This window comes from Oryctolagus cuniculus, chromosome 12, assembly GCF_964237555.1.
Source record: "Oryctolagus cuniculus chromosome 12, mOryCun1.1, whole genome shotgun sequence".
In the NCBI taxonomy this organism is placed as follows: domain Eukaryota; kingdom Metazoa; phylum Chordata; class Mammalia; order Lagomorpha; family Leporidae; genus Oryctolagus; species Oryctolagus cuniculus.
In genome coordinates, this window is record NC_091443.1 from 82,304,740 (window position 1) to 82,329,024 (window position 24,285).

General features: G+C 45.2%; 1 protein-coding gene across 7 annotated transcripts in view; it reads left to right on the forward strand.

The window, feature by feature from the left end:
* The window catches only part of FAM81A (family with sequence similarity 81 member A), an 80,490-nt gene that overhangs the window by 12,523 nt on the left and 43,682 nt on the right, over positions 1–24,285 (forward strand). For 4 of the 7 annotated variants that reach the window (XM_008268947.4, XM_008268948.4, XM_070054301.1 and 1 more), the window contains exons 2-3: positions 9,251–9,318; positions 10,297–10,570. In XM_008268947.4, the coding sequence (XP_008267169.1) occupies positions 9,272–9,318; positions 10,297–10,570 (321 nt within the window). In that variant the 5' untranslated portion in view covers positions 9,251–9,271. Of the gene's footprint in view, positions 1–9,250; positions 9,348–10,296; positions 10,571–24,285 lie in introns of all 7 variants that reach the window. The other 3 variants (XM_070054300.1, XM_051822350.2, XM_002718203.5) reach the window with 1 other exon arrangement.

The window sequence follows — 24,285 nt, forward strand, 5'->3', positions numbered from 1 at the left end:
AGGTAGCCTCATGTCCGTGGAGGCGTCTGTCTGTGGGTGTGAATAGAGGGCCGGAAGGTGGGTCAGACAGGAGAGTGGGAGGGAAGCAGATAACTGGTATCTGGGCACACAGCAAGGCAATGGCTTTCTTGCCCTCACCCTTGGCTCTCCTGTTCCACCCATCTCTGTTGAGCCAGGCTCAGGCAGGCTTCTCAGTGTGGGGAGGAGAAGGATGAGGGAGAGGAAGAAGAGGGGCAAGGTGTGTCAGTGATGGCAATGGCAGTGGCCAAGGAGATTTGAAAATTTGCAGTCCTTTAAACCCATAAGTTAAAATGTTTGCACCATCTCAGCTGTGGTGCCGTAGAGCAAAGCTCCAGGTTCCTGGCCCTGATTATCGTTCTACTCAGTGCTACATATGCATCTTTTTAATTTCTAAACACTGATGCAGCTAACATATATGTTATATGTTACTTCATGGTCTTTGTAACCATTATTTTGAATAACTATTGATAATCTTTTTGAGTGGATAGACCATGTTCTAATGAACCACTTTTGTATTGTTGGACAATGTTAACCTGTAGCTGTTTATGAAAATATTGTTGTTTAGCTAAGATCACATATGAGGTATGGATCAAATGCTGTAAGGATAGAGATTTGATGGAGATTAGTCACTGTTGCCATGGATTTCCAATTCCATGGTCCTGGAATAGGGAGAGATTGGCTTTTGTGCGTGCCCTGGAGACACTAACAATTCAGCTCTCCTTTGAACTCTTTTGATCTCCTGGTTCTCACATATTTGATCTTCTTCTTTTTAAATGGAACAAAAAGTGATTTTCTTTCTCTCTGAATGATCTCATGGAAAATTAAGTTTAAGAAATAAGACATTACACATTTAGTTGACAGCTCCTGTATTCCTCTATTTAATCCCCTCTGCCTCCCACTTAGAGATAAATCTTTGGAGTTTGTTATTGCTGTGTTAGATGCTATATATTCAGCAAATTATTTGGTGTATTTTAATTATTTATGTATTTGAGAAGCAGAGAAACAGAGATGAAAAGAGATCTCCCACCCACTGGTTCCCTCCCCAACTGCCTGCATTTGGGCTGGACCAGCCAGAGCCAGGAGCCAGGAACTCAGTCCAGTTCTCATACGTGGGTGGTATGGACCCAAGTACTGGAGCCATCATCTGCTTTCCAGGGTAAGAAATTGGAATCAGGAATGGAGCCTGTACGTAAGCCCAGGTTTTCCTGTATGGAATGCAGGTGTCTTAACTGCTAGGCCACATGCCGTCCCCTATTTGGCATATTTTAAACCTTTCTAGAAGTAGCATCATACTGCTCATATCTTTCTTCAACTTGCTTTTTTCATTTAATGTATTTGTGAGTTTCATTCACATTGGGACTTTGGAGTTCTTTTATTTTTATTTATCTTCATTTTATTTAAAAGGTAGAGAGAGAATGAGAGAGAGGGAGCAAGGTCTTCCACCTGCTGGTTCATTCTCCATGTGCCCATAGCAGCCAGGGACCAGGTCAGGCAGGAGCCAGGAGCCAGGAGCTCCAGCTGGTTCTCCCACATGGCTGACCAAACTCAAGTGCTTGGCATTGTCTGCTGCCTCCCAGGGTGTGCATTGGGAAGCTAGATGGGAAGCCGTGTGAACAGGATGCTCTAATAGGGGATCCCAAGTGGCATCTTAACTGCTACCCTGCATCCGCAACCCTTAGACTTGGAATCCTAATTCATTTATTTTCAATACTGTTTGTTCATTTTGTGAGTATGTCACATAGTTTATTCTTGCAGTTGCCTGATAATGGGTGTCTACCTTCTCTCTCCCCCATTCCACACACATACTTTTTGGTTGTCAGAAACAATGCTACCTTAATTATTACTGTAAATATTTCCTTTTGAACCAATTTGGAAAGTTTTCTGTTTCTTAGAATTACTAGTTCATGGAGTTTGTGTATCTTCAGCTTTATTAGATAGTAAACATTTCCTTCCAAAGTGATGGCACAAGTTCACATTCCCATCTGAGCTTCCCACTGCTCCACGTCCACTTTTGTCAGTACTTAATCTTATCAAGCTTTCGTTATCCCGTCAGGGGGGAAGAAATGGTATATCTCTTGTGATTTTCTCTTGTGGCAAATTAGATTTATTTTAGAATCACTGGCCAAAACAGAGCTAATTTTTTTATTATTTCTTTTAAAACTTTTAAAGTTCTTATTCTTTCTTCAGTATTCTTTGGAGATCCTCTAAACAAGACAAATCTTTGGAATACCACTCAATGGCTAAAAAGTTAGCTTATAAAATAACTGTTCTGCTCCTAGTGAACGGAACTACGAGTGGTTTGGTGTCAGAACCCCAGCTGACCACAGCTACTTAATGAGTACAGGCCACAGCTACACTCAAGAGAAGAGGACCCCACAAAGTGTGAACCCCAGGAAGTAGGGATCGTGGGAGCCACCTCATGAGGCTGCCTCCCACAGCATACCATGCTGTGATCCCCGAGTTTTGACAACATGGGTCTAGCTGCATTGTCGGGGCAGCCAGAGATGATCAGGCCTCGGGGCTGGCTTGCCCAGGTTCCATTCCCCTTAGAGGAATCATTCCCGTCTATTAACTTGAGACAAGGGAAAAGGCTGACAGGTGGCATGTGGCTTGTGTTTGCTGATTCTTTCATATTCTTTTATGCACATCCAGTTGGGAAGCTAGGTGGCAGTGCACTCAGAGCAAGAGGCGTGGGCAGGGTTATCTTAATGGCTACTGTTTGGACTATGGGAGCCTGCTCCATCTCCCTGCCTGATAGAGCTTCTTCCTGCTCCTCCCAAAACTTAAGTTCTGGGAAATACTTTTGTGCCTTCATAGTCTGTTTTGACTAGATGCACCCTGCGTCCCATCACCTGACTCTGTAGTAAGAATCTAGTTCAGTTGATGAAATTCAACATTATGCAGTCACTGAGCCCTGAGATTCACTCATCCAGCAAACATGTTAATCAGCTGCTGTACTCCAGGTGCTGAGGTTACAGACCGAGATGAAATGAGCGTGATGAGTGTTTGCTTTGTTTCAAATATATCAGCAGTGTTTGTTTCATTTTTATAAATCAACTGGTTTTATCCTCTTTTTTTTTTTTAAGTTACTTATTTCTTTGAAAGGCAGAGTGACAGAGTCCAGAGAGAGGGAGGGACAGAGAGAGATCTTCCCATCTGCTGGTTCACTCCCTGTGGTTGGGCCAGGTCCGGAACCTGGAACTCCATGTGGGTCTCCTGTAACATTGACAGGGACCCAGATACTTGGGCCATTCTCTGTTGCCTTCCCAGGTGCATTAGCAGGGAGCTAGATCAGAAGCAGAGTACCTGCGGCTTGAACCAGCACTCTGATATGGGATGGGGGCTGTCCTACATGGCAGCTTAACCTACTGTGCCAAAACACCAGCCCCTCATCCCTTCTCCATTCTTCAGATTTCAGTGTCCAGAGTTTCCCCTAAACTTGAATTTTGAATGTCCTTTGCAATTTGTACCACTGACTTTCTGCATTTCCTGAATTCTTTTGTAGAACAAAGGAAAGGGAAGTTAGAGACCACAAAGCTGAATTAAATAATAGTTGGAAACAGTATCTGTTCAGTGGAATATTGTGCAGGCATTAAAAATGGTGATGCATATCTTTATATGTTGAATTGATGTTCATGACACAGTGTCAGAAAATGCAGGGCACACAAAGTATATTGAATATGACTTTATTATTTTTAAAGATTTATTTATTTGAGACTCAGAGAGAGGGAAGAGACAGAGAGAGAGATCTTCCATCAGCTGCTTCACTCCCCAGATGTCCACAATGGCTGGAGCCTGGCCCTGTGGAAGCCAGGAGCCAGAAGCTTCATCCCAGTTTCCCATGTGGGTGGCAGAGGCGCAAGCTCTTGGGCTGTCCTCCTCTGCTTTTCCCAGGCCATTAGCAGAACACTGGACTAGAAGTGGCGCAGCCAGAACACAGACTGGTGCCCATAAGGGATGCTGGCGTCAGACGGTGGCTTTACCGCCTATACCATAGTGTCGTCCACCATTTTTTTTAAAAAAAGAAAACTATATGTGTTCTAGAAAGAGATCTAAAAAAAGTAAGTTGATAACGACAGTCAGCAATTTCTGAGTGCTAATTTGCACTTTACTGTTTATGCCTTTAGGTAGAACCTGACTTTTTATTTTTTTAAAGATTTATTTTATTTATTTGAAAGACAGAGGTACAGAGCAAGGTAGAGCCAGAGAGAGAGAGAGAGAGAGAGAGAGAGAGAGATCTTCCATCTGCAGGTTCACTTCCCAAATTATTGCAACGCCAGAGCTAAGCTGATCCGAAGCCAGGAACCTGGAGCTTCTTCCAGGTCTTCCATGCAGGTGCAGAGGCCCAAGGACTTGGGCCATCCCCTACTGCTTTCCCAGGTCATAGCAGAGAGTTGAATCGAAAGTGGAGCAGCCGGGACACGAACTGGTGCCCATGTGGGATGCTGGTGCTGCAGGCCGTGGCTTTAGCCCACTGCACTACAGTGCCAGCCCCAGAACCTGACTTTATTATAGTACCTTAATCACAAAAAGCATTTTTTTCAGCCTACTAAAAGACATTTCTTAGAATGTTCCAAATTTCTTCAAACAAAATAAGTGTGTTACAGATTTTTCTTTTCATGTGTATGATCTGGTTTCAGAAGAGCCAAGTATGACTTCAGTGCAACTGTATCCTCGGTACATCCCTGCCAGGGGAAACAGTGGCAGCTGTATGGAAGGGGTATAGTTACCTAATGCTTTCCCTACTAGGCTCGGACAGCAAACAATAAAATATTTCTTTATATAAACCAAAGACAATGTTATCTGCCAAAAAGTTTTATATAAAGGTTTATTTTTAAGTTAAAAAAATTTTGAGAGGCGCAGAGAGAGATAAATATCTTCCGTTGCTGGTTCACTCCCTAGACGGCTGCAAAGGCCGGAGCAACGCCGATTAGAAGCCAGGAGCCAGGAGCCTCTTCTGGGTCTCCCACACAGGTGCAGGGGCTCAGGGACTTGGACCATCTTCTACTGCTTTCCCAGGCCATAGCAGAGAGCTGGATTGGAAGTGGAGCATCTGGGACTCGAACTAGCACCCATATGGGATGCCGGCACTGCAGGCAGTAGCTTTATGTGCTACGTCACAGCACCGACCCCTAGAAACCCAACTTCTTGAGCCATCACCACTGCCTCTGAGGGTCCTCGTTAGCCTGAGAAGCAGAAGGGAACTAGCCCTTACTGGAAGTTTATCCAGTGCCCCAGGCCAGACACTGTCTGGGTTTCCCATAGCCTCCTAGTGGCTAATGCCTGGTGATACAGAAGCCAACTCCCTAGGTTCAAATCCCTGTTCTGCTCATTCCTGACCCTAGATGTTGTCCAGTTGCTGAACATTTCCGGGTCTCACTTTGCTCTAGTTAAATGGAGGTAAGACTAGTCCCTTCACAAATGATTGTCGGGATGCTTTGCCTAGTGTGCTTCATGAGTGTCTGGCCCAGGTGCATCCTGGGTAAGGATGAGCAGCTCCTGTTTATGTGGTTTCTAGCTTAACAAAGAAAAGCCGGCTCACTGGGGTCCCACAGGTAGTGGGAAAGTGAGGGTTCAAATAAGGGCTTGAGCATGTTGAGCTATCAGTGTGAAAGGGGGCGTGAGAGGAGAGGAAGTGGAGGCAGTGGATGGGAGGAAAACACACAGTGAAACTGGGAGGTTAGAAGAAGGCCAAGGGCAAAGGGCTGTGGGTGGAGAGTAATCCACTGTTTACTCCCCAAGTGCCTGCAACAGGCTGGGCAGGGCCAGGCCAAAGCCAGGAGCGCAGAAACAGGAGCCTGGAACTCAAGCCACGTTTTCCAAATACTTGAGCCATCACCTGCTGCCTACCAGGTGCACACTAGCAGGAAGCTGGAATGGGAGGCACAGCCAGGACTTGAGCCCAGGGTGCAGGCCTCCTAAGTGGAGTCCCAGTTTTCCTTAAACACAGGCCTCTGCCTTGGGTGCTCTTGGATACTCTTTACACTTGCCTTCTGCCACGTTCAGTCTCCGTCCATCCTGCCGTGGGACAAAGCCCAAGGCCTGAGCCTGGCACTGGAGACGGAGTGGGAGCAGCCCCCACCTATGTTGCCAGACACACCTGCAGCGATTCCCCGCCCGACAGCCTTTCACTCTATTTTTAACCACTGTATAAGGAAATAAGGTTTTTTTTTTTTTTTTTTTTTTTTTTGGAACTACCAAATTACAACCACTTTATTCATAAGAGCTTTCCTGTGGTTTTTTTTTACTCTGACACTCAGCAGAATATGTCAGCACTATATTTTAATAGTGAACTGAAAAACTTCATTTTTACATGACTGGCACTCAGTTCTTCAGTTTAAGTTGTCATCCTAATTTATTAAATCCGTATCATTTTTCATTAAAATCATTAGGTATTTTACCCAGTGTCCCATTACTTAGAAAAATACAATAATTAGTTGTCTCCTTTGGTCCTTAAAATATTATTCATATTTATATATGAGTATATCTACTTCCTGTTTGCTTTTCCCTTCTAGACAGAATTTTTGTTGCAACAGATTTTAATTTAGATAATAGCATTTCTTTCTTCTTCTTTTTTTTTTTTTTTTGATAATAGCATTTCCTTTTGTGTGAAACCTGCAAGTCTACTGATATGTTGTATACCCTGGGTGGTGTGATTTTGCTTTTTAAAACTGTTTCCTTCAGTTCTTCTTGCCTTACTTGTCTCTTCCTCCCTAACTCACCCATTTCTTTAAATTCATGAAGTGGAGATGGCTTATGATAACAGTGAGTCGTGGCACAATCAAAACGGCATACGACACAGAGCAGCCTGACGAAGTTGTAGGCCCTCTTGCCTGTTAGCAGTATTAGAGATCAGGTTTGTAAATGTATAGGCAGAGACAGCCCAGGCACAGAAGCCAGAATCCACAATGGGAAGAGCTGGAATCCGTGCTTGAGAAGTTACTAATCCAGTGCTTTATTTATTATCAGTCCTTATTCATTAGCGATACCTGTGTGTATTTCTAAAAGTTTGGGAACAAATGGAATGAAAAGATTAATTTTGGTGCAGAATATTTTTGAAATCCGTGCATAGTATCTTCCTAATATGCACTTCCTGTGACCTTGTTGAAGACTCCTCATAGATTCCCCCAATTCTGGCAAAGGATCATGATACCGATAAACCAAGGGAACCGACAGATGAGCAGGTCCACAGTGCAGTCGTGACACAACACCGATTCTGTGTGTTGTGAACTCACACCGTAGGAAGCTCCTGTCAGAGAGCATGCACAGCACTTGACAGCGAGAAGCCTTGCTACTGGCAAACTAGCTCCCACAGTCAGCGGTGTGTGACTTCTTTTCCAGAATGTCGATGCGGGTGGGCTTCGGTAGCTCAAGAATAGTTACAGAGGGAGGAACCAAACTTCAGAGAGGGGGAGGCCAGAAGTCCCCATTCATTCACAAATGCTTAAGTTTTTTTTTTTTTTTTTAAGATTTATATATTTGAAAGGCATAGCAACAGAGAGAGAGTGAGAGAGACAGAAAGAAAAAGATTTTCCATCTGCTGGTTCATGCCCCAAATAGCCAAAACAATCAGATCTGGGTCAGGCGAAAGCCTAGAGCCACAGACTCCATTCTGGTCTCCCATGTGGGTGGCAGAGGCCCAAGTCCTTGGGCTGTGTTCTGCTGCCTTCTCAGGCCCATTAGCAGGGAGCTGGATCCGAAGTGGGCAGCCAGGACTGCAGCTGGCACCCATATGGGATGCTTGTGTCTCGAGCTGCCATGGCTTAACCTGCAGCAGCTTAATCCACTGCATCACAACGCTGGCCCTCAACTAAATGCTCCTTAATTGGGCTGTTTTGTAGATGAATATCTCAACCAAGGTGTCTGATGTCTTTAAATTGCCAAGATTCTACATATTAACATCCTCCACACGGGCCTCACTTTATTGATTCTAAATCGGACATCTCTTCTCTTTGACACTGAAACACTCCTTCAGACACCATTGCTTGTTTGGCGTGAACTTCCTTTTTTTCCCTAAAGTGTAATTTGTTTAAATCTTGAAGGTCTTTGCCTAGGAAAGCAAAATGTTCACATTTTGAAACTCTAACAATAAAACACTGGAATGATGGTGCCAAAACAGTGGTGTCCATCGGAAGCGCTCTGTGGCTGCAGCAGCTCAGTGCCGACTGATTACTGCGTCAGGGTGTGCTTCCCAGGCATCCACTGTTTAAGCCAGTCGACGGCAGTACTGAGAAAGCCACAGCAATGAAACATTTTCAAAAGCCCGTAGCGTTGTTCAGATCTCTAATGAGTTGTAATGATCAAATCCTCGTATGCAAAATGTCACTCGTGAGTGTAAAGTGAGCAATTATATCTTATCATAAAGTTTTGATGAAGACTATCACTCTCATTCTCTTTGGGGATAGATGGATTCCCCTACACCAGATCACATTGATTTTGCTTTTGTGTTGAAGATTGATGTAGAAACAACTACTCTTCCTTTGCTATGGAATTTATTAAATTTCCTGAGATCAGACTTACTAAAGGAGTTTGCTTCAGATTTCTACAAGAAGTACAAGACTGAATAAACCAGTTAAATAAAGTATTTTGCTGTTGTTTTTAAGATTTATTTGAAAGGTAGAGTTAGAAGCAGAGAAGAGTCTTTTGGTTTATTCCCCAAATGGCTGCAACAGCTGGGGCTAGACAAGGTCAAATCCAGGAGCCTGGGGCTTCATCTGGGTCTTCCATGTAGTGGCAGGGGCCTGAGTACTTGGGCCATCCTCTGCTGTTTTCCCTGGTGCCTTAGCAAGGAACTGGATCAGAAGTAGAACAGTTTGGGCAGGGGGTCCGCAGCCGGGGCTCATATGGGGTGCTAGCATTGCAGGCAGTGGCTTAACCCACTGTGTCACAACACTGGCCCCTGTATTTTGTTTCTATAAAAGTGGTTTCCCAAGCTTGAGATGCAGATTGGCTGAAGAAACTTGAGGGAATTCTATTTAACAAGCTTTGCTGATTTCTCTACCAAGGCTTTGCAGTATTAATTTCAGAAGCACTTTGATTTTGCTTATCCTTTTTCTATATTTGGAAACATTTGCTATTTATGTCGTATATAGGACATAAGACTTTTAATAATATGACAGATCAGCATGCCCACATAATTTAGGATCCACTTAGTAACTTAATCAGAAGCTTTTGAGGTCAAGTTCTAGATACGAACTGTTAAATAATTGAGTGCTTATTTTTTCAACAGATGTGAATTATTAAAAAGAAAATGGCCCAACGGAGCACTGTACTTCCTTCTCTTGTCACCGAGGAAAGGTATAATATATGGAAAATATGCATCTAAGGTATACTTTTCCTTTCCACCAATCCCATGAGGGCTGCTAGCGGGTGTGGTGGGCGTGTTAAATGAACCCTTGTGGCTGTTGCATTATCCAGGAATGGCTTTGTTCAAGGGCGAGAGAAGTACTGTTGTGTCCCCTCTCCCAGCTTCCAGTCTGCAGGACTCTGTAGCCCACTCAGTGACCCCACGGTAGACATCTCAGAGCCGTCCGATGGGACGGTTGACCTTCCCGGCAACAGTAAAACACAACTTTGAGAGGCTGGAGGGTAACATCCTCGAGAACCCTTTGAAATAACAGGTTGCAAAGCAAGTGCCCACGGGCCAAAATGGGCTCACGGAAGTACGTCGCTCTGCCTGCAGGATCTTAAATACTTTGAGATGAATCGTCAGTGGTTAAAAATCAGGCAGCTTCCCACTACGAGTCTGGATTTCCCGGCTCTTTTGGCAAAATGGCCTTACAGTCTCAGGTGGTCCCTGATGGGTGGTGCAGACCCATGCTCCCTGTAGCAGGGGGATGCCCTTTCCAGCACCTAGCACCCAGCGCTCATGTCTGTTGCCTGCTTGGCCCTGCAGACATATGAATTTGTAAGCACTGCTTCCATGGTGGGGGGTGAGCATGTCAGGGGATTCTGTTAGTAAGCCTGATCTGGAAATCATAGCTTATGCCGGGGAGGGCATCTCTGTGTGCCCAGTTCTTCTAGCCGTTTGTTCTCAGAGGTCACAGAGCCTGCCCCCAGCACTCCTTAAGGGTTTGGGCACAATTATTTAAGAGGTCCTGCCTGACTCACGCAGAAGAGTCTTCTGTGCAGAAGCCCTGCCTCAAACCCCCTTAGCTTGTAGGGATAGATGACTTGTATTTCCTTCTTTGGGGAGTCTTGAATTTGGCTTAGAAAAAAAGCAGAAACCTTGCTGCCCGCAGTGAACAACCGGCATCACGCGATTCCCTTCCGTAGGCGAGTTAGAACCATGCCCCGACACAGCCAGTCCCTGACCATGGCACCCTACTCGTCCGTGAGCCTCGTGGAGCAGCTGGAAGACAGGATCCTGTGCCATGAGAAGACCACGGCCGCGCTGGTCGAGCACGCCTTCCGGATCAAGGACGACATCGTCAGCAGCTTGCAGAAGATGCAGAACAAGGGCGGAGGCGACCGCCTGGCCCGGCTCTTCCTGGAGGAGCACATCAGGAACATAACTGCCATCGTGAAGCAGCTGAACCGGGATATCGAGGTAAGGGCCGCCGCCTCGCCCTCCACAGCGGCTGCCCCGGGGCCCATCCCACCTCCCAGGCCGGAAGGTGTTCAGACTGAAGCTGTCTGTCTCGTCTGTTCTCACTGAGTGCCAAGGAGACTGCTTGCACAAATAGCCCAGTTAAATTTATTTCAGGATTCGATAGCAGTTACTTTCGGTGTTATTTACATTTCATCTAAATTTGCTTGGCTGATTATTAAATCATTTTGTTTTGTTTGGCTCTCGGTGGAGAGAGAGAGAGAGAGAGGTCTAGCTACTCAGATAGTTTCCTATAAAACCCTTTGTGTCTTTGAAGACAGCTATTAAATCAATTACTAAGTCAGCCTTTGCTGCTTCAGATTAAATGTTTCTGGGTCATAATGATTGCATGTAATAGAGTTTGTTACTCAAGCAATTTCGGTCTTTGAATTGCTTCTCTGACTCCCCTTTTGTTGCTCTATTTTTCTCTGAAATGGGTCTAATATCAGGCTATTCTTGTCTATTTTTACAGTCTGTAACTTTGCTGCCATTTGCTGAGCATGCCCAGGGACCACACAATCTAGTTCAGGAACGTTAAGGTCACTTGGGGCCTGGGTTCCCTCACTGCACGGTGTCAGTCTCGTCCACGTGTAATTATTAACTATATGAATAAAAGATACATGGTTGGATTAAGGAAGACCTTTCTGGTCATGGGGAGTATGTCGATATGCTTCTTGAAGCTAAATCACATTTTTTCCTTATTGTCAGGTTTTAATTTATTTTTTAAAAGATTTATTTATTTTAAAGGTGGAATAACAGAGGGAGAGCGGAGAGAAAGAGACAGACACACACACACACACACACACACAGAGAGAGAGAGAGAGAGAGAGAGGAAGATTTCCCATCTAGTGGTTCATTCTCCAAATGCCTGCAACAGCCAGGGCTTGTCCAGGCTGAAGCCAGGAGGCAGGAACTCCATCCAGGTCTCCTACCTGTGGCAGGGATTCAAGTACATGAGCAACCATCTGCCACCTCCCAGGTGCATTAGCAGGAAGCTGGATCAGAAGCACAGTAACCAGGACTTGAACTAGGCACTCTGATATGAATGCCAGCATCCCAAGTAGCAGCTTAACTCACGGTGCTACAATGCCTGCTCCTTGAGTTTAGTTTTTAGTATTATCTTTTAAAGATTTATTTATTTGAAAGGCAGATATGTGTTTCATCCCCTCAGATGGCCACAATAGTTGGGACCAAGCCAGACCAGGTTGAAGCCAGGAGCCTGGAACACCATCAGAATCTCTCATGTGGATGGCAGGGACCCAACTATCTGGGCCATCATCCCTTGCTTTGCCAGGTGCATTAGCAGGGAATAGCGTTTCTCTTCTGTTCATCAGAAGCGGAGTAAGAGGGACTTGAACCGACGCTCCAATATGGATGTCAGTTCCCAAGTGGTGACTTAATCCACTGTACTACAGTGCCAGCCTAAACAGCATTGTTGTGCTATAATTTAAATGCCACAAGAATTCAGCCATTGTAAGTGTAGAATTAAATGATTTTTGGTAAATTTGTAGAATTGTGCAGCCATTAACAAAGTTCAGTCTGGGGGTGTTATCTCCCCTCCCTCACCCCCAGTTTACACAAACTTGTGTGCAGGCTTTCCCTCTGTGCTCCAGCCCCAGACATTCATCCGCTTTTTGTCCTTATATATTTTTCTCTTCTCTACATTTCATGTAAATGGAAGCACTCAATATGAAGTCTGTTGCACCTGGCATCTTTCACTTAGCATAATCTCTTAGAGTTCCAGTCAGATCCTAGCAGGTGTCAGAGATCTTTTGTTGTCCCTTGCCCGTGGTCTGTGGAAAGGATGGATGTACCATATTGCATTTTCCATTCATTAATTGATGAACCTTTGGATTTTTCTTCAGTTTTTAGCTATGATCAATAAAGCTGCTATGAACAGCTTTGTGTACTAGTCTTTGATTTGGAAATATATTTTCATTTCTCTTGGGTAAATTAATAGGAGTGGAATTTCTGGGTCTTATAGTGAGCTTATATTTAACTTTTTTTTTTGACAGGCAGAGTTAGACAGTGATAGAGAGAGAGAGAAAGACAAAGAGAAAGGTCTTCCTTCCGTTGGTTCACCCCCCCAAATGCCGCTAAGGCTGGCGCACTGCGCCGATCCGAAGCCAGGAGCCAGTGCTTCCTCCTGGTCTTCCATGCGGGTGCAGGGCTCAAGCACTTGGGCCATCCTCCACCGCACTCCTGGGCCACAGCAGAGAGCTGGACTGGAAGATGAGCAACCGGGTCAGAATCCAGCGCCCCAACCGGGACTAGAACCCGGTGTGCCGGCACCACAGGTGGGGGATTAGCCTCGTGAGCCACGGTTTAAATCCAGAGTAGCTATACCATTTTACATTCCCACCAGCAATGTGTCGGAGTTCCAAATTCACCCACACTTGGCATTATCTTTTTGATTATTGTCATTCTAGTTGATACGTAGTGGCATCTCATGATGGTTTTAATTTGTATCCCCTTGATGGCTAATGCTGTTGAACACCTTTCAATATAATTATTGGTCATTTATATATCTTCTTTGATGAAATAAATCTTTTGCCCACTTTTAAAACAATTGCCTTTTATTTACTTATTTATTTGAGAGGCAGAGTTACAGAGAGAGGGAGAGACAGAGAGAAAAGTCTTCCATCCACTGGTTCACTCCCCTAGTGGCTGCAACAGCTGGAGCTGAGCTGATCAAAAGCCACGATCCAGGAGCATTCTCTGGGTTTCCCATGCAGGTGCAGGGGCCCAAGCACTTAGGCCATTCTCCACTGCTTTTCAAGGCCATAAGCAGAGAGCTGGATTGGAAGTGGAACAGCCGAGACTCAAACTGATGCCCTTATGGGATGCTGGTGTTGCAGGCGGATGCTTAACCTACTATACCACAGTGCTGGCCCCAACAATTGCATTTTTCATTGTGGTAAATTACTATTTTAATCACTTTAAATAGATGATCCAGTGACACTAAGTACACTTACAATGTTGTACAAGCATCACTATTATCCATTTCTGAACTCATTGATCATCCCCAACAGCAATTCTATTCCTATTAGACAATAACTCCACATTGCTCTCATAACCTCTGTTGTTTTCTTTCTCTATGAATTTGCAAATTTTATCTACCTAATGTAAGTAGAATCACACAATACTTGTTGCTTTGTGCTTATTTCACTTAGCATGTATTTTTTAAAGACTTATTTATTTATTGAATATCAGAGTTAAACAGAGGAAGAAAGAGAGAGAGAGAGAAAGAGAGAGAGAGAGAATCTTCCATCCACTGATTCACTCCCCAGGCTGAAGCAAGGAGCCAGGAGCTTCATCGCAGTCTCCCATATGTGCACAGGGGCCCAAGCACTTGGGCCATCTCCACTGTTTCCCAGGCTCAATAGTAGGGAGCTGGGTCGGAAATGGAGCAGCTGGGTCTCAAACTGGTGCCCAAATGGGATGTAGGCATCACAGGTGGTGGCTTTATCTGGTATGCCACAATGCTGACCCCTAGCATGAGGTTTTTAAGGTTCATCCATATGGTAGCTTTTATCAGAACCCATTTTTCAGTTGGGTTATTGCTTCTGTTATTTAATTGGGTTATTTGTCTTATTAATGAGAACTTTATAAGTTTATTAGTACTCTAGACACAAGTCCCTTATCAGATATGTGATTTGTAAATATTTTTCCCCAGTATGTGCCTTCTATTTTTATTTTCCTAATGCTGTCTTTTGAAGCACAAATGTTCTTAATTTCAGTGAAATCCAACATTGATTTTTTTTTCTTTTATGGCTTATAACTTTATTCTTGTGTCTTAAGAACTGTTTATTAGCCTTGAGTCACAAAGATTTTCTTCAAAACTTTTAGTTTTTACATTTAACTCTCTGATCTATTTTGTGTTAATTTTTGTGTATGATGTGGGGTAGGGATCTAAGTTACTATTTTTCTCATCTTGATATCCAAGGAAAATGTGTCCTTTTCCCATTTGCCCCTGTGTAGAAAATCAACTGACCATAAACTGTAAGGATTTATTTCTGGATTCCATTGATTTGTTTGATTTTCCTTATGTCAATACCACATTGTTTTGATTTCTAGCTTGAGGGTACATTTTGAAATCAGAGCTTATAAGTGCTCTTACTCTGTTCTTGTCAAAATTATTTAGCCTATTCTAGATTCTTTCTTTTGTATAAAATTTAAAATTTAATAATAAAATTAAAATTTTTTTGGTATAAAATTTAAGATTAGCCTTCAGTTTATATTGAGTCTGCTGTGGTTTTGGCAGATTGCTTTTTATGGCTGGGTTAGTTTGAGGAGAATTTCCCATTAACAATATTGAGTCTTTGATTATTTTAAAGAACCAACTTAGTTTTATTAATTTTTCTATTTTTCTGTTTTCTGTTTCACTGAATTAAACTCTTTATTACTCCTTTTTTTCTGCTTGCTTTGGGTTTAGTTGGTTTTTCTAATTTCTTAAGGTGAAAACTTAGGTAATTGATTGCCCTTTTATTTATTTATTTATTTTTGCTAATGGGGTTTAAAACAATATAGTGTCCTCTAAACAGTGCTTTATCTGTATTCCATGAATTTTGGTATATTGTACTTTTGTTTTCATTCATTCAAAATATTATAAAATTTCCTTTGTGATTTTTTTTCTTTGGTCCTTGTAATATTTAGAAGCATGTTATATAATTCTGATATTTGGGGTTTTCTCAGATTTGTCTCATTTCATTCTATGTGGTCGGAACACATACTTTGTATATTTTTAATCTCTTTAAATTTTTTGAGATTGTTGTGTGACTTTCTGTATTCTTAATGGTTTTCTGTCATTGTTGAAATCTCTGATTTTAATGTGAATTGTCTATTTCTCCTTTCAATCCTGTCATTTTTTAACTTCATGTATTTGTCACTATTTTGTTAGGTTCATGTATGTTTATAATTGTATGTATCTTCCTGATGTATTGACCCTTTTATCATAAAATGTCTGTCTTGTCATAATTCTTGTCTTAGGGTCTGTTTTGTCCGATAGCAGTATGACTATTAGAACCTTCTTATGGCTACCACTTGCATAGTTAATGTCTTTTTAAAAAAGATTGATTGTATTTATTCGAAAGGCAAAGTGAGAGAGAGAGGGAGGGAGAGCGAGAGAGGGAGAGATCTTCTATTTGGTGGTTCATTCCTCAAATGCTCACAACAAGCAGAGCTGGACTAGACTGAAGCCAAGAGCCTGGAACTCAATCCATGTCTCCCACCTAGGTGGCAGGGACCCAGACACTTGAGCTAATAACATCTGCTGCCTTCCTAGGTGCACTAACAGGAAGCTGAATTGGAAGTGGAGGAGCTGAGACTTGAACCAGCACTTTGACATGGGATGCAGGTGTCCCACGCGGTGGCTTGACCTGCTGCACCACAATGCCTACCCCATCTCCTTTCTTACTAATTTTTACCACTCCTGTGGTTTGTGGTCCTGGCCTCATGGTTACTGACTTTTGCTATTCTTTGAGTTTCTCATATGTGTTTACCAGGGTCGGGGGTTCACCCAGAACTGCACCCTGATTGGAGTGCATGCATCTTCTGGATTCTGACATTTCTGGCCTGTTTTATACATTTCTGGCTCGGGGCTTCTTCTCAGGGAATGCAGTGCATCTTTCTTGCTTCGGGAAGTGATGGTATCCATTGCAACTTCTGGCTCACAGCAGTTTTCTTTCCTTTTTGATTTACCTTTCTCCCACCACATACAGATGGGAAAGGCCATTATTCAGGGCACCTACTCACCCTTTAAACTTTTGCTTATTGGACAGGCAGAGAGAGACAAAGAGAGACATCTTCTGCATACTGACTGACTCCCCAGGGCTGGGCTGGGCGGAAGATAGGAGCCCCGAACTCCTTCTGGATCTCCCGCGTGGGAGGCAGAGTCCCAAGTACCTGCGGCATCCTTTGTTGCCTCCCAGGGTGCCCATGAGCAGAGCGGAGCTGGGACACAAACCCAGGTGTGCTGCTGTGCAGCGTGGGCTTCCCAAGGGGCAGCTTCCCCTGTGCCGACTGCCTGCTCCCCATTAGCACCCTTGTAGCTAAAAGAGGTTAGGGTCCATAACCTAGGCCAGAGCACGGAGACTCCATCCCTGGAATTTCAGTCCTGAGCAGGGTGATCCAATGGCTGGAGGTGGCCAAAGTACTTTCCCTGCAGCAGCTGTGCCTGTGGGAGACTCACAGCTTTGTGTCCTTTTCTGAGTCTGGATCCCAGCTTCGCTGTTGAATGCCTGTACCTCTCTTCTGTATCCTTCCAGTGGATCCCATTCTCCCACTGAGATAGCCAGAGTCAGCTTCAGTTGACGTCTCCTGACATCAGGGCAATAGAAAGCTTACCGGGTTGCTGTAGTTGTTGGGAAGGTGATGTCTATGTTTGGGATGGTCTTTCCGGTCGAATATTGGGGTGCTGGAGTAGTTTTATCTGAGAATCTGACTAAGTCAGCAACCCCAAGTTGAGAGCTGCACAGAACTGGAGAGGTCCAGCCCCAACATTTCTGTTCTGAAAAGGGTTGCAGACGCGCTGGGAAGCTGGTGGCCGCCTGCACGCAGAGCTAGAGGGAGGTAGGATCACGGTGATGGGCGTACGCGAGGATTCTCAGCGCCCAGCCCCTCAACCAATGGCCAGGACGTATGTCATCAGGAAAATACAGCCACTCCCGCACTTCGAGTTAGAAGACGGTGTCTCCACCCCCATTATTTCCTCCCTCGGCGTTTCCCTGTGAGTTCTCAGCGAGGCTCCCTTTGCTCTGGTGGGTGGAGAGACTAGAGAAGGGAGCCAGACTAGTCTAACGTTACCGTCCCCTTCAGATCAAAGCACTGCCTAACTCTGCCCTTTGAAAATAACTAAATTAACTTTTTGGGAGGCCTGTACTGTGGAGCAGCAGGGTAAGCCACCACCTGGGACACTGCCTGCTCTGCTTCCAACCCAGCTCCCTGCTGGTGCACCTGGGAAAGCAGCCGAAGGAGGTTCAAGTCCTTGGGTTCCTGCACCCGTGCGGGACACCCGGCTAAATATGCTTCTGGCTCCTGGCTTCAGCCTGGCCCACCTCTGGCTGTTGCAGCCATTTGGGGAGTGAACCAGTGGATGGAAGCTCTCTCTGCCTCTGCCTATCCCTCTCTCTAACGCTGCCTTTCAAATAAATAAATAATTGTTAAAAAAGAAAACAAAGGAAAATACTTTTTCTGTCATTGTAAGAGTTGCAGCTGTGCAAGCCAGGGATTTATTTTCCCTTTGGTAGTTGCTATATGCTACCAAGTTTTAAATAATAATTTAAGACTGCAGCCCAGCCCTCAATGCTGCTCATGTTCCTCCCTGCCCCCCAAGTTCAATGTCCTCTCCCTCAGTGTGTCCCCAACACGCAGCACCACCACTGTCACCATCATGTTTACTGAGTAGGGCCAACACCGTTTCTGCAGGTTCATTTTCCTCGTAGAGCGTGGGCTTTTCAGAGAGGGAGCTGGTCTTGCTTGCGGGCGCGTTGCTCAGCTCGGTGTCGGCGTGTCTGGGGCAATGCGCTGTGTGCGCCTGCGCCGTTTGTGTCCTTACACTGTCGTACTGAGGTGGGCTTGGTCCTAAAGGACAGAGGTTTGTTTCTTGCCGTTCTGGAGGTGGGAGGTCCAAGACTGAGGTACCCACGCTTGCTGTCCAGTGGGGCCCCCTTGCTGCAGGCTTACATCACAGGGAGCAGAAGGGATGAAGGCTGAGTCCTCCCAGGAGGCAGCACACGCACGAGGGTGCCCCCACTGCTGCAGGCCTGACTCGAGGAGCCCAAGTCCCCATGAGGGCGGAGCCCTCCCCGCCTTGTACTTCCCGAAGGCCCTCCCTCTCCTTACCATCAGTCAAACGTAGCCGGGGGTTATTAAGCCAATAACGGCCCCTTTTAGAGTAGAGCCAGGGGTGGATTTGCTGGTAGCATGAAGGACCAGAAGAGACCCTGTGGTCACGTGTGCACGGGGCATCCTTTTCAGACAGGCCCGTGAAGTGGCCTGCGGTGTCGGGCCAGCCAGGGGCAGTGCTGAGACTGGACCCAGGAGGCTACACTCCAAACATAGGCTCCTTTTCCTTTTCTCCTTTCCCTCTTGGGAGCTCTTCTAGAACCTTCATCTCATGCAGCCAAGTCTCAAATGTGACAGGCTGTGTTATTCAGCAGGGCTCTGCTTTCTGAATATTTCTACTCCTTTGGGAAGAACTTGTCCACAAAATGAGGTAATTCTGTCTGTAGGACCCCCAGGGCCTCCCCCCTCCCCCGCCTCCTTATCCCTTTGATGGCAGTTCCCTTGAACTAGTTGAGTAATTCGGGTTATTAGCAGATGGACCTAGGATCCAGTCATCAGGCATTGAGGGTTTTGCTGCTGCTTTTTCCCCAAATACATGTCTATAAGACAGACTTTTGAACTATTTACGACACGGTGGATTTTCAAGTAATTGCAATTTTGCTGTTTTTCCAACATTGAAACACGTTTTATGTAATGATTATTCTCGACTTAACTAGACTGCACTCTTTTCCATTTACATATATTTTTGGAGTGTGCAAATTTTGCAAATGAAAAGATGATTTCTGTTGTAGAAAGGGAAAGCAGTAAAATCTAATTTTGGCAAAAAAATTACTTTGGGTGTTTGAATGTTTACTTTTTTTATAACTGGTAATAAGTATATATCATGTTAAAGTAGCAGCAAGGAAGTTTAAAAATTTAAGATTCCACTGTGCAACTCTAATTATATGAATTTATATGTTATCATGAACATAAGTGTTTGTTCCTAACATAACCAAAATTAGGGTATTTCATAAGACATCAGAATTGCTACATTGTAGCCAGACTTCATTGAAAGAAAATCCTGGCTGCTATGGTAAATTACCATAGACCAAGTGGCTTAAACAATGGAAGTTTATCTCCCACAGTTCTGGAGACTGGGAATGCCAAGCTCCGAGGCCGCTGCTTCCTGGTCTGTGGATGGCTATCTTCTTGTGCCCTTTCACAGCAAAGAGTGGACAGCAAAAGCAAGGTCCCCCTTGCTCATGTCCCCCCTTTTCAAAACAATTTTATGTAAAAATGTTTTCATGTGTTAGAGAGGGATCTCCCATCCACTGGCTCACTCCCCAAATGCATGCAAAGGCTGAGGCTTGGCCAGGCCAAAGTGATCCTGAGCCAGGAACACACTCCAGGTCTATCATGTGGATGACAAAGACCCAATTGCTTGGGCTATCACCATTGCCTCCCAGGTTGGCATTGGTGGAAAGCTGGCATCAGGAGCCAGAGCCAGGAATCCAGTCTGGGCACTCCAGTGTGGATGTGTGGGCCAAACACCCACACCCCCTCTTTTGTGCTCTCCTCTGCTCCTCAGGACACTAATCATCTCAAGGCTCCAACTCTTGGAACCTGATAACCTCCTCCATGTCCCACCTCCCAGTACCATCACAATGGGGGTTAGGATTGTTGCTTAGGAATTTTTTTTGGGGGGAGGCACAAACTTCAACTCCATGACAGTGATGTAGAGCAATATTTTTTTTTCTAGCATACCATAGAGCAATATTTTTAAAGTACTAAAAGGAAGTCTTTAGTTCTAACTAATGTAAAAATTGGGAGGGTGGGTGATATGAAAGGTGATATTTGCATCCTTAAAGCAGAGAGATGTGAAGATATTCAGACTGTATTTCAGTGATGTGAAAGGTGTATTTTGTTTAGATTCTTCCTGAATTTCTTCTGTGAGTTGACTGGCTTTTCATTATTTTCATTACAGGTTTATACTTGTTTTTCAATTCATTCAGTGAATTTGGGAATTTGTTTTCCTGCAGGTGATTTTGTATTACGAATCTAAAACTGAAGCCATTCTCAAGCTATAAAGCTCATTCTAGGCTCCTGATAGAACTAGTCAAACTGAGACATATTAATACCACATCTGGGTAAATTTGCCTAGAGATGTCTTTTAAAGATTTTACTTATTTATTTATTTGAAAGCTAGAGTGAAAGAGAGGGAGAGGGAGAGAGAAAGATCTTCTATCTGCTGATTCACTCCCCAGACGGCCCCCTTGGTAGGAACTGGGCCAGGCTGAAGCCAGGAGCCGGAAACTGGATTTGTCCCTGGGTGACCAGAACTCAAATACATGGCTCATTATCTACCACCTCCAGGGTGTGCATTAAAGGGCACTGGAGCAGAAGTGGAGGCAGACTCGGTCCCAGGCATTCCAGTACAAGATGCAGGCATCCCACGTGGTGAATTAACCCACTGTGCCTCAATGCCTGTCCCTAGATATGTCTTTAAAATTCTCGAAGATATAATTCTGAACACAGTTATATAGAGAGGAAAACATAAAATATATATCATCAAATCATTAGCCTACGTGACCCTCAAAAGCGAGAACTGGTTGTTAATTTTTCTGCTTTTAGCACCCACTGTGCAGTGTCCAGCAAATAAAAGGAACTCCATAAGTGTTCTGTAATCAAAGGCTCCAAGGTCATCGTGCCTTCCAGAACCCTGTAATTATTAGTCTATGTGCAGGTTCCAGTGTGAACACAGAGGACTGCTGTGTACTAGTACACAGTAGGTGCTTGATAAATGTTGAATGGAAGAATCCATTGTTTCAGTACATCCCCACCCATGGACTCCATTAGCCATTTGCCTGTGCTGTGGAATATGTCATCAATTATTTATTCCTCAGAAACTTTCCACAAATTATCATCAGCATTATAAATTTACAAGAGGTAATGTAGTCAACTATGAATTATACATGTGTGGATTATCCATACTGTCTTTGGTTTAAGAGGTTATCAATATCAGGAAGCCCAGGCCCTGGAAGCCCTTATGTTGCTGGGAGGCTGTCCCTTATATCCAGCTTGATGGCTTGGGGAGGTAGTTTGGACTCCCAGGTCCCTTTGGGCATTGACTGTGTCTTTGGCTTTTGTGGAGCCAGGTAGTGGAGTCTGTCCCTTGGCAGGTTAGAATTTATAAAGCTGCTTCTGGATTCCGGATACTGAGACTTCATGATGTCTAGCTGGTTTGGAGTGTTGGCATTGACCTAGTTGGGTTATGGGAAATTGTATCAAGCCTGCGCCTAATTGAGTAGGTTACACATAGATTTCTAGTTTCATAATTTGAAAATGGACTACTGGGGCCGGTGCCATGGTGCACTAGGTTAATCCTCTGCCTGTGGCGCTGGCATCCCTATGGGTGCCATTTCTAGTCCCAGTTGCTCCTCTTCCAGTCCAGCTCTCTGCTGTGGCCAGGTAAGGCAGTGGAGGATGGCCCAAGTGCTTGGGGCCCCTACACCCGCATGGGAGACCAGGAAGAGGCTCCTGGCTTTGGATCGGCGCGTCCCCAGCCATTGCGGCCATTTGGAGAGTGAACCAGAGGAAAGAAGACCTTTCTCTCTGTCTCTCTCACTGTCTGTAACTCTACCTATCAAATAAATAAATAAATAAATAAATAAATAAAGGACTACTGAAGAGTTTTCTGAACTCAGTTAATGAGGGCAGCATTGGGTTTTCTCATGTCAAAAACAAGGTGTAGACAGTGATGTGGATGTGTACGTGGATGGACAGACAGGAGCTTGGTTCAGTGTGCATCCAGCAGTGCTAACGAGTAGAGAGTGCTGGCACCTGGACTTCAATTGTTTTACCTAAAGAGAGAATTTCAGCCTGGCTGAGTGATCTGGGTCCTTTGGAACAGGCGTAGCCCCAGAGGGATTTGGTGGCTTTGTTGTTTTGTTTTAGCTTTACTCACTGGACTTGACCCCAGAGGGTGAAGGTAGTGAATTGAATGGAATTTTGAATATCCGTTCATTCTGTTGACAGAGGTGTTTCAGGGTAAGTTAATACATTGCAGTTTTGGTGTCTGCCTTGTCTCCCATACATTTTAGCTGCCATGTGTTTAAGGACCTGTTGGCTTCTGGGTACCAGCTAGAGACCATCTCTGAATCTTCAGCTTGGAAAACTGGTTCCTTTAACATGGAGCTAAATTAACAGAGGAACTCCCCCATTTGCCACTGAGAGGCACTGGGATTATAGCAGTGACCTAGGCAGACAAGGCCCAGGCTTGGAGCCCTACTCCACATTCTAGTGGCACTATAGGTGGTAAACCCTAAGTAATCAGGGGAATGTTAGCTCATGGTGTCAGATGCTCTGTTAAGTTCATGGGGTGGAGAGTGATGGGGCTCTTCAGATGACTGACAGGAGAGGCCAGCCAAGCCAGGGTAGGGGGAGACACACAGGGAGCCCATTCCAGATGGGAGGGAATGCCAGTTGCAAGGCTATGAGCAGAAAGTAGCTTGGTGTATATGAGGAGGAGAAAGAAGACCAATGTGCTGAGTGTCATGAGCCAAGAGAAAGGCTGGCTCGTAAGCCTGGAACGCGGTGGTGAGAAGGCTGGAGTTTGGACAAGGGAAGCCATTATGTACTTGCCAGCTCAGGAGTTAACACCATGCATTCATACTCGTGGTGCTGGGGATATATTAGTGAGGAACACGAACAATCCTAGCCCTGGTGGAGCTTGCAGGCCTGTTTGTGTTTCAGAAAGCATCGTACTGACTCCTGCATGGAGAAGGGATTGTCGGGGAGTGAGTGAAGGCGGCGAGAGCACCCTGGAGTCCAGGGAAGATGTGCTGGCGGCTTTTGTTAGGGTGGAGGGGACTGCAGGCTTGGGACGGGCACGGATTCTGGATTTAGTCTGTGGGTAGAACTGACAGGACTTCCTGCATGTGGAGTAGAAGGTTCTGTCTTGGTCTTGGCAAGTTTAAGGGCCCACTGACTATCCAGGTGGAGCATAAAGGCCATTTGACATAGGAAGCTGGAGTTTTTTTTTTTTTTTTTAATTTGAAAGTTGGAGAGAGAGGGAATGAATGAACCAAAGGATGGGTATGCAATAGCCAGGGTTGGACCAGGCCAAAGCCAAGAAGCCTCAACTCAATCTGGGTCTCCCATGTGGGTGGCAGGGACCTGACTACTCCAGTCATCACCACTGCCTCCCAGCATGTATATTAATTAGAAGTAGAGCAAGGACTTAAACCCAGACACTCCAAGATGGAATGTGGATGACCCTAAATGGCATTTTTGAAGATTTTATTTATTTATTTGATAGGGAGTGGGAGAGAGGGAGAGAGAGAGAGGGAGGGAGGGAGAGAGGGAGAAAGGGAGAGAGAGAGGGAAAGGAGAGAGGGAGGAGGAGAGAGAAGGAAAAGAAGAGAGGGGGAGAGAGGGGGAGAGAGGCAGAGGGAGGTGGGGGGAGAGAGGGAGAGAGGCAGAGGGAGAGGAAGAGAGGGAGAGAGGGAGGGAGGGAGGGGGAGAGAGGGAGAGGAAGAGAGGGGGAGAGGGAGGGAGGGAGAGAGGGAGAAGAAGAGAGGGGGAGAGGGAGGGAGGGAGAGAGGGAGAGAGGGAGAGGGAGAGAGGGAGGGGGAGAGAGGGAGATAGGCAGAAGGAGAGAGAGGGAGAGGGAGAGAGGTCTTCCATCTACTGGTTCACTCCCCAAATGGCTGCAATGGCCGGGGCTAGCCTTATCTGAACCCTGGAACCTGGAGCGTCTTCTGGGTCTCTCACGAGGGTGCAGGGGCCCAAGGACTTGCGCCATCTGCTGCTGCTTTCCCAGGCCATTAACAGGGAGCTGGATTAGACGTGGAGCAGCTTGGACACGAATTGGTGTATGGGATGCGGTCGCTGAAGATGGAGGCCACAGTGCC